General features: G+C 42.1%; 2 protein-coding genes across 2 annotated transcripts in view; both read right to left on the reverse strand.

The window, feature by feature from the left end:
* LOC108776250 (uncharacterized) overlaps positions 1 to 11,949 on the reverse strand; it is a 28,302-nt gene extending 16,353 nt beyond the window's left edge. Inside the window, exons 1-2 of the mRNA XM_018542805.1 lie at positions 11,688 to 11,949; positions 9,485 to 9,679 (exon numbers count right to left, since the gene is read on the reverse strand). Coding sequence (XP_018398307.1) covers positions 9,485 to 9,679; positions 11,688 to 11,949 — 457 coding nt within the window. The remainder of the gene's footprint in view (positions 1 to 9,484; positions 9,680 to 11,687) is intronic.
* On the reverse strand, positions 5,892 to 7,745 carry VAChT (Vesicular acetylcholine transporter). The gene has a single exon (XM_018542934.1). The coding sequence runs from the start codon at positions 7,743 to 7,745 to the stop codon at positions 5,997 to 5,999; it is 1,749 nt and encodes a 582-aa protein (XP_018398436.1). The 3' UTR covers positions 5,892 to 5,996.
* Positions 11,950 to 14,256: the final 2,307 nt, after the last annotated feature.

Raw genomic sequence — 14,256 nt, forward strand, 5'->3', positions numbered from 1 at the left:
CGCGCGGCGTGCCCTTTCCTTCTCTCTCGGCTGCACCCTAATATAAATATTATTACACTTTGATGGGGTTACGGTGACACTAGGGCCCCCACAGATACACCCCCATGAATGCCTCGCTCCTCTCGCTCGCTTTTCCGCGCTCGCTTTTTCATTAGGCCCGAATCCCACGTGACGCGTGCCACACGACAACGTTCTTAAGAGCTTAAGCCCTTTCCTCGCCCCCTCCTCCCCTTCCTCCACGCCGGTCAACCCTTTGCAGCGTCCCGTGGTATGCGATACCGATATGAGTACTGGCAGTCGCTGCTTCTCTCTCGAGCGTGTCGCGAGCGAACGAAGAGGATAAGCGATCCTATTATAGTCTCGATACCGAGTGCAGATGGGTTTACAAAGAGTTGACATTTGCACTCCCTTACCTCTCCTCCGATCACAGAGAAGCTATATAACTCTTGCCGTGAAGATATATATCATATCTTATTAAAATATTTTTACTTCATTTTTACTTATTGACGCTTTAAAATAAAAGATAAATGTCTATGAGGATCGAAATTTGCTTTTTTCAAGGAAGAAACGGCTACTTCAACTAAAATCTTGAAAATAAGTAAGGAATAAATCCAAAAACATTTTTATTCATGTAATTTTATGAATACAGGATAACAAAAAAGGTTTGAACAAAATTTTGTGTTTTTCAAATCATTAATAACGTATATTTACAAAAAATTAAACTCTGAAGTGTTTATTATATTTTATTAAATATCAAAAATAATAATTAACATTCAAAATGACTTATACTTTTAGCTGTGATACAAATTTTAAAATGCTTCGCATTCAACGATGGCCACGCATTTTTTCACGGATGAATTCTCTCAGACAGCCAATACAGATCTTCAGTTCATCAATCCATAAAAACCTTCTGATATAAAATCTTTCTGGTATTTAAGAAGAGTAACTAACTCCAGAGTTTGTTTTCTTTAAATATATGCTACTATCTAAAAAGGAATTGAGATTTTCTGTTCATTTTGACATCAAAACATCATTAATGTCATTTCAATCGTTCTTAATATCCATTTTAATGTCAAAATGGCGACAGATCGTCAGCTTACTGCTCGGATAATGATTTGATAAGCACACAAAACTTTATGGCCGAACTTTTTTGTCTCTGTGTATGGTTGAGAATTATTAAGCGAGTAAATTAAGCAGATCGACGTGGCATGAAGTGCAACACGTGGTATTCTTCGGTAACAATGACATCTTTAATAACCGGTTCAACAACATTACAGTGTCATAGGATTCCAATTACATACGCATTTCAAATTACTTGGTTTTTCATCAAATAAATATACATACATACATGTATCTTTACGTATAGAATCACGAGTGTATGTATACATGTACCTGTTTTATATGATTTGTGTGTCGTGTATGTATACATGTAGCATATCCTTTATATGCGTGCGTGTATGTGTGTGTGTGTGACGCGCAAAGTGCGGATGTATTGCAGTTAAGTTACGCTACGCTTACGGATAATCTCAGGATGCACGATCGCCTCTTCATCGCGCACGGATAATATGCGTTATGCACGAATAATTAGATACATATAATCCCGGTGACCACATTTCTCCACATTCTGTCTCTCGCTTCTCGTGTTTCGCACATTGCGACGTTCTGTCGTAACGGACTGCTCCCGTCTCGCCGTCCTCCTTCTCGCAACACTTGGGAATATTAGACTCGGTTTCGAAGTGAGAAAAATATCGCGTTGGGAAACTAAACGCCCGGTGGTTTCGCTCTAAACGTCGTTCCCGATAGTGCTGAGCAAGGTTTCGATATACAGAACGCACTATGCGCTCGTCTTGCACGACGTACGTCACCGAGGAAGCTATACTTACACATTTGCAATTTGAGAGGCTAATTATATTTCCAGGAGACTCAAGATCAATTTAGAATGTTTCCCAAGTATAGGAGAAGCAACGAATAATCCGTGAATTGTCTGATAATTATCTACAGATTACCATTACTTAGAATTTAGGATTCTTTCTGTACACAATAGGGAAAACTCTCGCCATTTTCGCCCCGATTTAATAAATATAACAAATAATACATCATATAATCATCAAAACTTAACGAAACTTGTGTATGTGTACAATAACAGCGAGTTTTTCGTATTATCTAATCAGCTGAGGATCTCAAAAGCAAGATGAAATTAGTCTTCTCTTTCGGAAGAGAAATAATTCCTAGGAATCAAAATCATTCTTCTCTAATAAAATATAATTTTATTCGCGGTTTAAAACGAACAACTTTTTGATGCATTTACTATGTTTTCACGTAACAGCTTTTATTTTTTTCGAGGATGTCCATTTTTCCTTATTTATCTCGTTAGAAAGTTTCTATTTCGCTTCTAAGGTCCCCAGGTCCTACTCCTACGAGTGTCAGGACAACAACACCTTTGCCCAGCACTGGCCTTCAGTCCCGACGCAGAAGAAAGAGGATTTTATACTCACGTACACACACCGTCGCGTTCATTACACTCACGAACGATATGATACAAGTAGGCAAGATATACCGAGTGCCCCGGAACCACAAAGAGATTTATAGATGCAAACGAACAATATTTACTTCAATAATGTGGCTTCGATCAGAATACAAACAAAAAAGTCAAGCGAATTATTTCACGGAGTAAGCTGCGCATATAAAAATAATTGACAAATCCAGTGTTAAACGAACAGCAGGGTTTAACCTCGCGCTTTTATTTACGAGAATAACGATTAGAAAATGTGGAAAAAAAAATGATAATAGTTTCGGGACACTCGATACGCGACGTATCCGCGCGAAGGAAAAAGCTCCTTTCCTCTCCCTTTCGCACGTAATATATATTTACAAGAGCAGAAGAAGCTACGAATATAACTTTGTATCCGATATATATATATATATATATAATATATGTATATATGTGTAATGTGTATGTATATAACCGTAGTGCAACTGACGCAACGTCTTGCCGATATAATTATCACATGATCTTCAATACTGTAGATCGACTTCGTTGGGAAAAGGATGAAAGAATAATGTATAATTATTATAATACTATAAATATGTAAATTTTAAATAATGAATAAAAGAAATTTGTCACAGTCACGAAAAGTATAATTGAGAATATGTTTTAAAATTTTATTAATACACCTTATTTGATTTTAATCTACAAATTTGAGCTAAAAGTGACATTTTAAGAGAAGAATATAGTTTAGAAGCACATAATACATAACATTTCATTATTTCGAGATCTTGTTGCATTGCTCTTCGCTGAATTCGTTCAGTCGAATCGTGACGATAACCATCAACAGGCCAGACGTTGCCGTTACAATAAAATACTTAATTTTAGAGGCCAGCTCATAGAAACAGAAAGCCATTGCAGAGATCAAACGCGCTCTCCTTTCTCTCTTTCTTGGCTATCAAACGAAAACGCGTATATGTTTAGGTACATATGTATAGCGGTCTAATAGAGAGTGTCATCTACGTTACGTTAGGTCGGGTTACTTGCTTGGATCCTTTACGGGGAGAGCTTTATAATTATTCGCTCGTACTACGAGTCTCGCAACCACGGGGATAAAAACTGCAAAGTTCAGGCACTGAATTAACTCAAAGCACTCGCGAATCGATCCTCGAGGATCCGCGCGACGGGCGAGTGGTCCTGAAGTCCGATCGACGCGAGCGAAAAGCGGATTCCTTGGCGATCGAGGAACCTCTCTTCTTTTCGCGTCCAACACGCCGGCGACTAATCACCGTGCCGGTACAGTGTGTACAGTGCTAGTTAATTAACAACTTATTTAATTGCTTCTCGCGACGCTTCTTAGTATTGACGAGTAGGTACGAATGTGTGCTGTGCTCTTGGCCGTAAGGTTTGGCAGGTATCGTGGCAAAAAGAATTAGAAGTAGCAAGTTTTTATCATTTTTATTCAATCTTCCTCTCTCTAAGTAAACTAAGAAAAGAGTTCTTTTTATATACTGATTTTTTCAAGACAAGAATTATGATGCAGCAAAAAGGAATATGGGGATTATAATAATAATACAAACGGATATCATCGTTTGAATGCGTAACAAGTGAATAATGTATCTCTAAAATAAAAAGAAGAGCAGATTAAAATATAATAAACGAAATACAGTGGACGATATGTCTGAAATGAAAAACAGGAGAGTATCTCTTGCGGTGAGAACAGTAATTATCTATAATAAGATAGTCGCGAAACCTTGCGTCCAAGTCACTCCGACACATAATAAAATTTTTGATATATTTATATACATATAGAAATTATTATGCATGCCTAGATACGTCTAGATATCACACGCGACTTTGCTGCGTGAACCAAACCCTCCTGACAAGGTTCGAACGAAATGTACTCCTACAATTAGAAAAGTAATCTCATAAAAATACAGATATGTTTACTTTGACGCACTCGCGCTTTGGTACTGGTGTATTGCTCCATTATTGCGGCAAAGTACTCAATTAGTGCGAAAGAAATCGTACGAAACTGATGCAGAAAAAAGAGGTAATTAGAGGAAAACACCTTCTTGAAGTATAAACATTAAGGTCATTAAAATTACGACTAATGTAACAATTATCTCTAATTATTTAAAATAGAAGTCGAATTCTCTTTTCAAAATACTAACAATGCGACGCCTGTTTTACTGATATGAGTAATATTGCAAAAGACATCGCGTCAGATTCTGTTAAAGTAACAGATTCCTACAAACGGCGGATAAATATAAAGACACAATATAAAACAAGTTCTCCGACAGTCTAAAAATTACCTACAGTAAGAAACTTTTAATAAAACGGCTTGAATTATTACTTGCCATTTCTATCAATATTTATAATGCTTATTCCCAGTATTAAAAAGGTTAATGTTAATAACAAAATATACAACAGTTGACAATTTTATAATATATATGCGTAAGCGCGTAAAAGTTTCCAGTTTGGATCACCGAAAGCAATTCTCGTGTAATCTAAGTTTTATTATTAACGTACCGTAACAAAATTTATTCCAAAATCGAGACAGGGATGAGAGTACTTTGCCAATACAGAGCGATTCGTGGGGCAAATCGACCGCCCTCATCACAACCCTCTATACAATCGCCTACTTAACTTAAAGCCTTAATGACTAGATTTCTGATGCCTTAATTAGTGATATGATATTTCCGTTCAGCAATGTAGAACGATTCTCAACGAAAGCGTTAAAAACTCAAAACTTGCCCAGCGGCAATCCACGAGCGAAGGTCCTTGCTGACGGGAAGCCTTCGTCGCGGTCGTGTATCCTCCCTCTTTCTTTCCTCCTAACACTGTGCAATGACTTCTCGCATTCCGAATAAAGAAAGACGCTGTCTTTTCTCTTTCCTCCATAGCACCGACACATCTTCTCACTCTAATTTTATTTCGATGTTGCGACTAGTTGTTCTCCTTGAAGTCCTTATTCTCGACATAGACGGCCATTGTTCTTTTCGCGTGCTTATCTGATCCTTTTCTTTCCACTTCTGCATCTTACGATTTCAACGTCGCGCATCCAGCACCGCGTTTTTCTACCTCCCTCTCCCTTCTTTCCTCGCGATTCGTATTGCCAGCTACGCGCGGAACCTCGAGCGTGTCAGGACAGTCAAGATTCACCTTTCTCAGATAAATCCATCGCGAGAGCTCCGAGGAAATCACTTTGGAAGTCGTTGCCTCTGCCATCCCCGATAAACACCAACGATACTCCGAGTACGATCGAGATCCGACGGGACACCGCGCGATCGGCGATCCTCCATCCTCTCTTATCTTGATCGAGCGTCCCGATCGCCATCGCTGTCAGGAGTTTCGCCGAGCCGCCGTGTCCCGAGACGACACTCTCTCTCTCTCTCTCTCTCTCTCTCTCTTGCCGATATACGCGTGGAAGCCTGTCACGAAGACTCTCGAACACACTCTCGCTCGATCGGTTAGATCGCTACGGCGACACTCGGCAGCGGCTATCGCTCTAGTACATTCCTTGCCTGAAGGGGTTACTGTCCCCGGCCGGCCGTTGATCCGCCGGCTCCGGCCTCCTGAAGGGGTTCACGTCAGCCTGGGCGCCTCGCTGATCCTGACGCTCGGCCGCGTAATTCCTCTGTTGACCATAATCACCAGGTTGAGCGTAGCCAGCCGGTTGATTGTAGACCGGTGGTTGCTCGTGAGCAGGTTGGTTGTAATTAATCGTATTCTGCATGCCGTAACTACGCTGATCATAACTGACTTGTCCTGCCGTCTGATAGTTTTGGTCGTATCCCTGATCGATATTCGTTTCCATACGCGTCTGGTTCAAATGGTTGCCAATCTCGCCAGTGATCGGTCGCTGCTCCTGCAACACGTACGTCTGGTATTCTTTGTCGGGCGGATCCTGCATCAGCACGTTCGCTTCATCCTGGAACGGCTTGAAGTCGTAGATATGACGCAAATAGTAGAGAGCTGGCGCATAGAGCAGATTCGAGAAGGCAATGCCGATGTTCAGGGCGGTGAAACCGATCGCTTCGACGACGCCGCCAGCTATAATCGGACCTACCGCGTATGCCACGCTATACGAGATGTCGGCGATCGCGTAAATGCTGCCGTACACCGACACGTACCTAACGTCCACCAGATAGCCAAGCGTGGGCAGCAGCGCAGTGTCGATGAGCGCGATACCAAAGCAGATGCCGCACAACGGTATCATCAGCACTTTGTACGAGCTGCAGAACGGTATGATGAAGCAGCAGAAACCTTCGAGCGCGAGGCCGCCCGCCGCCATCAGCCACTGATATTGTGGATACTGCTTAGCCATCCTCACGGTGATCACAACACCGATCACGTGCGGGAAGAAGGCCGGTAACCAGATCATGCCGATCTTCCAGTTGTCGTGCGTCATCGTGTCCTCCATCCATAACGAGATCGTCGGCTCGAGGAAGGCAAGTGCGACGTTAGACATCATCAGGGCGCCCGCGCATACAGCGATGTACGGGTCCATCAGCAGCCGCCAGATCGGTATCGTCGACTTGGGCTCGTGATGGCGATCGCGCAACTGTTCCTTGATCGGCTTCATCACCAGCAGTAACATGAAACCGTCCGCCAGGCTGACGAACGCCAATATCAGGAACGGTACTTCCTTGCCGGCGAATTGATAAAGAGCTCCTCCGAACGGCGGCGCGACCAGACAGCCAAAACTGATAAACGCGAGGGCAATGCCAAGCGCCTTCGAGCGTTCCGACTCCTCCGTAAAACGATCGGCGATCATAGCAAGACCGGCGGTATCGGCGAACGCGGATCCGACGCCCTGCAAGCTTCTCGCGAAGAACAGCACGCCGTAGCTTTTACCGCACGCGAATACACTGGTCGAGAGGAACATGATGCTGAGACCGATCATCATGGGGATGTCGTAGCCGATCCGATCGATTAGCGCGCCGGAAAACGGATTCACCATCAGTTGCACGATCGCTTTCGATGCGAATAACACCCCCGTGGCAGAGTCCTGGCCGGGATGGCTAACTGGGCCGCTACCGTTGACCGGCTCTTCTATCTCTCCGAACGCGCCGACATATTTAAGGTAATCGGGTATAATCGGTACTATCACCATATACAGCATGTTGTCCAGTAGTAACGCTATCGAGACGATGACCAGGATCAGCTTACGCTGAGCCTTCGGCTCCTGCAGCTTCGTCCAGACGATCTCCTTGAGCTCGCCGAATTCCATGTTGAGTATCGGTATCGTCGTCATGGTTCCTAGGTAGTCGCCCGCAAAGTGCGACCGGCGTCTTCCGGGATTTTTTTGTGTGTGTCTTAGTGGAAGGGACTAACCGCGGTCACAACCAGTCGTGCGACCTCGGGAAGCGAGCGTGACGAGGAGATCGTCGCGATTGGGGCGGCGCGCATCAGGCCGGGCCGGGGGTAACCTACAACAGATCACCGATTTGGCAACGATTAGCTCGCGGAAATAAATTGACTTGACGTGCGCGCACGTGCACGCGCTAAAAACACGCTACCGCGCTTCTACGCGACGACAAACCGCTTCGCGAGAACGCGAAATCGAAGAAGCGACTCGGGACTGAGGGAAAAAGTTGCCGAGGAGAAGATAGGGGAGCCCTGACCCGGCCTGTGGTCAGCGCGAACGACATCCGTCGACTACCCATCACTCAACCCTCCCAACCCCAACTTTTTAACCCCGCGAACATCATGAACAATGCCGACATGAACTACACCGTCTTGCGTGCGGGAAAGAAACACGTTGCGGAAACGCACGCCCGCACTTGGCTCGGCTTTTCTTCGTAGGCTGCGCTCCCCTCTCACGCGCGTGAAAGAGAACACGACACCGGATGAAGGCTCCCCCACGATAAGGCGCCGCGAGATCGACTCTGTGTACCTGAGTGAGCCTTGCTATATCGTGTATCGCATTACGGCGGAGATAAAAACAGCACGAAAAAAAGCGTTGAGAAAACAAGAGGGTGACGTGTTTGTCATCAGGGTCGTCGCTAATCATCTCACGAGTGTTAAGTGCAGAAAGAAATAGCTCGATAGTAATTGTGAGCGATATTGTTTTTCGTTAAGTTGTCGATCGTTGAAATAATTACGTAAAATGAAAAATGAACGATGTTACGAGATTAAAGTGAAACACGTACATCAAATAACTCAGTCAAGGTCAAAAGATCAGTTTTGCTTAAAAATTTAATTATTTAACTTGCACCCCTTATTCATCGTCATTTTTTGAAGTCATGGAAGGTTACTAATTAAAATAGCTAAAATAATTTAAAAAGAGAATTTTACAAAAGAGAATTGCGCTGAAGCAGCCATTTTCTTCTTTGAGATGCAATTCGCTAATTCTTTTTGAACCTCTCTCCTACAGGTTTTCGCTTTTCATGTTTCTTTTGAACTACCAGGGTAAAAGTGCAAAAGCACGTTAAAAGATAGCAGATTTTAATTACACTTAACGTTGTGACATACATAATGGTGGCCTCGCAAGATTTCAGGTAGAAAAAACTGAGGTGACATTTCGCAAATTGGCAAGTGTAATTGATAAAAAGTGAATTTATCAACACTTTTTTTCCAAGATTTTCAGCAATCTAGGTTAACAGTCTATCAGATTTAACTCTTTTTTGGAGAAATAAATATTTTGCTTAGCGGAGAATCGCACAGTTTTATTGTTCTATTTTTTATTATTCCATCCACTACCCTGATTTGTCTCTTTTACGAAAGTAACAGGATGCGCGGGTCGATTGTAAATCATTATAATATCACGTGGGCTAATATTTAAACTGGGACCTCGGACGATCATCCGAAACGATCGCGTGACAGTTCGATTCTTCTCGCGTTTGCGAAATGGCGCCTGTCAATCGTCGTTGTCGCCATGACTCTTGTTAATGGTGCAACGCGATCGATCGATAGGCTCCATTATCGCGCAACTCCCTGATGTACGAAAGAAGACCACGTGTGAAAAAAAAAAAAACCGCTTCACCGACTCACCGGAGTTGCTGGCGAATTTCTGCCTGAGGGAGTTGGCGAGGCGTTGGGGGCCCGCCAAGGTCGGAAGACCGGCGAGCAGGCCGCTCAAAGTCGAGGCGACGTCTGATCCGTCTTCGTCCTTCGAGTCGTTCACCGACTCCTTGACTCCTCGCGTCCCCGGGCCCTCCACCTTTTCAGCCGAATTTACAACCGAGTCTGCAACGGTGACAACATTTTCCAACCGTTTAAAATTCGCGTACCATCGAAAAGGATAACGATAAAAATTCGTGCATTCACCCCAATATATGTAGGTACAATTTTACGAATCTGTTCACGAAATTGGCATTATCTCCAATGAGCTCGTCATGTGGCATCTTCAATTAGGATCATGAATTATTATATATACATATTCGAACATTATCCTCAATTTAGGTCAAATATTATTAAGTCGAAAGAAAGAAGATTAGTGATCTGGAAACAACCAAGTGGTTCAGTAACTCGCGTTTAAGTAGTTCTTTTCTATCGCAAAAATTCTAATAGAAAATAATAGATTAAGCATTACGAGACTATATACGCATTAATAATGCAGTTACGTGTGAAGGTATAATTCGTGCCCGTTTCGCAGAGGGATACGTTGGAGGGGTGGGACAGAGTCCGTCGACCTTCGAGAGTTAAAATTCATCATCATCATATTTTTAACCCGCCGCAATCGCGCGCGAGGTATTACATCGTACAACGCGTCTCCGTACTCTACATATTCTATCGTATATATACTATCGACACAATTTTTACTAACCTTTCTATTATCTTATGTACGCGTTACCAATGGGCGGATTTAAATTTAGCGTTTGTGCATCTATCTATAACGTCCCGTGTCCCATACCGTGCACATTTGAGGAGAAAACCGGGCATTACACATGTGCGTAACTTCCCAAGGTAATTTTTGCTCCCCCTCGCCGCATCGCAATATAGTTATTTGGCAGCCACGTGTTATTTCGTGCTCCGTTGTTTGTAGGAGAGTTGCGACAGATATACCCCTATTACCGCGTTCGTGTGATTGCAAATTTCAACGAAAACAGAGATTTTCTTCGGCGATGATTGGACCGCGTTACACAACGGCGAGCTGTACTCGAGGAATTTGGATTGACTGGCTTAACGAAAACGATGTACACTGCGATTTATAAAATTTCAATTCCCAACCTCGTAAATTTTACTGACGGTAAACGTTATTTTATTAAACAATTATTAATCGTAATAGTAAAACAGAAATGTAAAAAATCGAATCTCTCATCAATCTTGATCTAAAATCCGATCGTAATATTAATTATTTAATGAAAAAAACGTTGCACTAAAATGTGTAGACATTTTTCCCTCAAAATTCTTGTAATCTGCTAGCGAAGTATTTTTTAAGTTACATTCTAGACTTTCGAGTGAAATTTACGCCGCAGACAAAAAATTTAACAAATAATAACAGCTTTGTCGCAATAAATAAAAATAGATTTCTGGTTAAAATATTGAAATAAAATTGGAGAATAGACAATTATACGGAGAATGTGATATTATTTGTAAAAATGTGTACACACACACATACACAGCTATACATGTAACTATATACATATATACGACTCTAATTATTGTTCCAAGTGACATTTAAGCAAAGTAAGCCAGAAGAAAGTGTAAAAATAAATCTCGTGAAAGAACATTGTGCACTGTAAAGAAGCTGCGGAAGAAATATAAAATAAATTTTATTAAAAATTCAAAAAAATTATTGCTTTATGAAAATAACTAATTATTTTAATACTCTCTAAATATGAACCAAATTTAGAAAATTAAATATTAATAAGAAATAGCTGAGAAAATCAGAAAATCCTTTAACACAATTTGATATTGGCATAGTTTCAATATGAAACTTCCAGAAATTAGTCGAGGAGATTTCAGGAGACGAGGAGAATTCATGAAAGGATCAAGCAATACCCAAGAGGCGAGGGAGAAGAAAGCATTGTAAATAAATACACAGGAATCACGTCTGTGTGTGAACCGAAAATTACCGATCCTGTGAAACGCGCGGGTCGTGCATCGAAACACCCAGGGAGAAATTCCGCCGCGAGAACACGCACGCATCCCTTTCATGAGAATAAGGCAATGGCGAGAATTGGGAGAATGGAGAGCACGAGGAACACAGAGAACAGGAGCAGCAGGGAATGAAATCGGTCTGGATACTTACTAAGACCGAAGGGCTCCCAATGGCAGGGGCGTCTCGGCGTGTCTCTCCGTCGGGGTGGCTTTGGAACGTCTGCCCTCAGAGTCCTCCCCGCCACCGGGTCGTCGCGGCGCCCTCTCTCACCGTCGCGACGGCGGCGACGGTCGCCGCGGAAGGCGCGGCAGGGCGCAGCCGCGGCCGCCAGGATCCAGGGATTGGCGGTGGTAAGGCCGTGCGTCAGCCCCCAAACCCTCCACCATTGACTATATGGTACCCTCCGCCGCATCCTCCGGGGGTGGACGGCGGAGAAGAGCGGCACGGAAGAGGGTACAGGCGGGGGAGGGCGAGACCAGGTATAACGACGGTCGATGTTGCGCGGTATTTCTGGCGTCAGGTCGATACCGGCCTCACCTGTGTGCGAGGCAACTGTGGGCTGCCTGCCTGCCTGCCTGCCAGCTTACCAACCACCCCGCATCGAAGGGGTTCTCGAACGTGTTCCCGCTCCCCCTAGCCAGTGGCTCTTCGAACGGTGGATCGTCAACCCTCTCGCGTGCGCCTTCCCGTTGCCATCACCTGCTCGCAGTTAGGGTAAGGGTAAAGGTGAAATTGCGAGACCCTGCCACGAGTGGCGACTCGACCGTGAGTGTAGCGCGCTCAGTTTTCCAGGAGACATCGCCACCCGTGCTCTTCTTCCTTTCGTCTTCGCAACTATCAGGCTCTCAGGGGAATTACGATCGTTCGCTGCGGCGTTTGATGCGTTCTAGCGCGTTTCGGCATCATGGTGAATGTCACGCCGGCATCGGCAACGATAATGGCCGCGAGCGGAGTTTCGATACTGTTACGCATCAGTCAACATTCGCTCGTCGCTGATTATTGAATCGCGAAATCGACCAGATCGTATTCGACTTTGTTCGCATTCGTTTATTCTTTGCGAAACTTTACTGTGTAAACTTATGAAATAAATTTCCTTGCAAATTCTTTCAATCGCGTAATAGATTAATAGCAATTACAGTAGTTACACGATTAATCTATTACGCAAGTTTGCGGTACCACCTAATACTTGATGTTAAATGCAGCATTAAAGTCTCACGAGACGCTGCTTTTTTCCTCTGGTTTGAATCGATAAACTACGATGATGGCACAGACACGGCAAAATAAAATACAAAAAATTTTTGATCTAGAAATTAGATATAATATTTTGACGCTCTGAATCCAAATTCGATGTTTAAATCACAGCATCACATGTCACAATTATCAACGGAAAATATCTCAAGTTTTAAATATTTTCAACCAACTTGCATATTAACTCTATAAGTTACATGTTGAACTTACTCTCTTTCTCATTTTTACCTCAATTTGTATACAAAAAAAAAAACACACTATAAATGTGTATGAGACCCTAAAAATACAGGAATATCGAGTTATTTTCCGTTAATAAAAAACTGTGACGTGATGGAGCAATTTGAAATTTTAAAGCGTCGAAAGGCATAAGAATATTATGACTTAATCTCTAAATTAAACATTAATTTCTTTATGTATCTGTAATTGTAATTCTTTTCTCATCCTTGTTGACGAACGATATTAGAAGGATCGTCGTAAAATTAAATTAAATCAACAAAATTTTTCTCTTATTTTTATATTATAGAAGAATATATGGAGAAAACCAGGCAAATTTTACTGCTAACTGTGTTGGAGATTACTGTCGTTTTTCGCGTTAATGGGATACATTGAAAGGACACAACGGAGTCAATGGCAGTCATGTAGCTGCGCACGAGCGGGTTCAGAGTCAGTAATGTTCGAAGGGAAATGCGAGAGGTCAAAAGTCGGGCGATTGAAACTGCGTAACAGATTCGCGTTACCGTGCTCGCTTCACTCCTGCGTAAACCGATCAATTTTAATCATCGCAGATAAGGTCAAAGGTATTTTTATATTGGTCTCGGGCAAAACGAACACGTGTGTGTTACTCGATACCCTATCAAAAAAGAAAACTCAATACTCTTCGCAATCACTTACATATGACACTCAACAGCTCTGATTACTTTTATATGACAATATAATATTTCCTGGCTCGATTTATAGTCTTTTTTATATTTATCTTTATATTTATTTTTATCAAAGTCTCCCAAAATGTGAAACACTCCAACGCAACGTTCGAATAAATCGTATTTAAAATTAATTTGAAATTTATTGTAGGTGGATTAATTGGAGATTTATGAAAAAGTTTAATTTGAAATTTATTGTGGGTGGATTAATTAAAAATTTATTAAAAAGCTTTGGTTAAATGTTACAGAGAATTGTTGCGTTAATGTACTTGATAAGTCCGTGTACAAAAAATGTTTGAACAAATGCAGAAAATCTCTTACTTTTTAACCCAAGTTTTATATGCTGTTGTTGTAAATATAATAATAAAAGTTCAGTAATTCATAAATTTTAGATTTTATAAATTGCAATTGTAAGTAATAAATTTATTGATTACAAAATCAGCAAAAAATATGTTTAATAATTCTCAACAAGATTGCATGGGTAAATTTCTTTGGATATTACTCTATGCACGTCCATTGAAGTTTCCAATGTTGAAGCTATAAAGCTGAGG

Source organism: Cyphomyrmex costatus, unplaced genomic scaffold (genome assembly GCF_001594065.2).
Source record: "Cyphomyrmex costatus isolate MS0001 unplaced genomic scaffold, Ccosl1.0 scaffold35, whole genome shotgun sequence".
Classification (NCBI taxonomy): domain Eukaryota; kingdom Metazoa; phylum Arthropoda; class Insecta; order Hymenoptera; family Formicidae; genus Cyphomyrmex; species Cyphomyrmex costatus.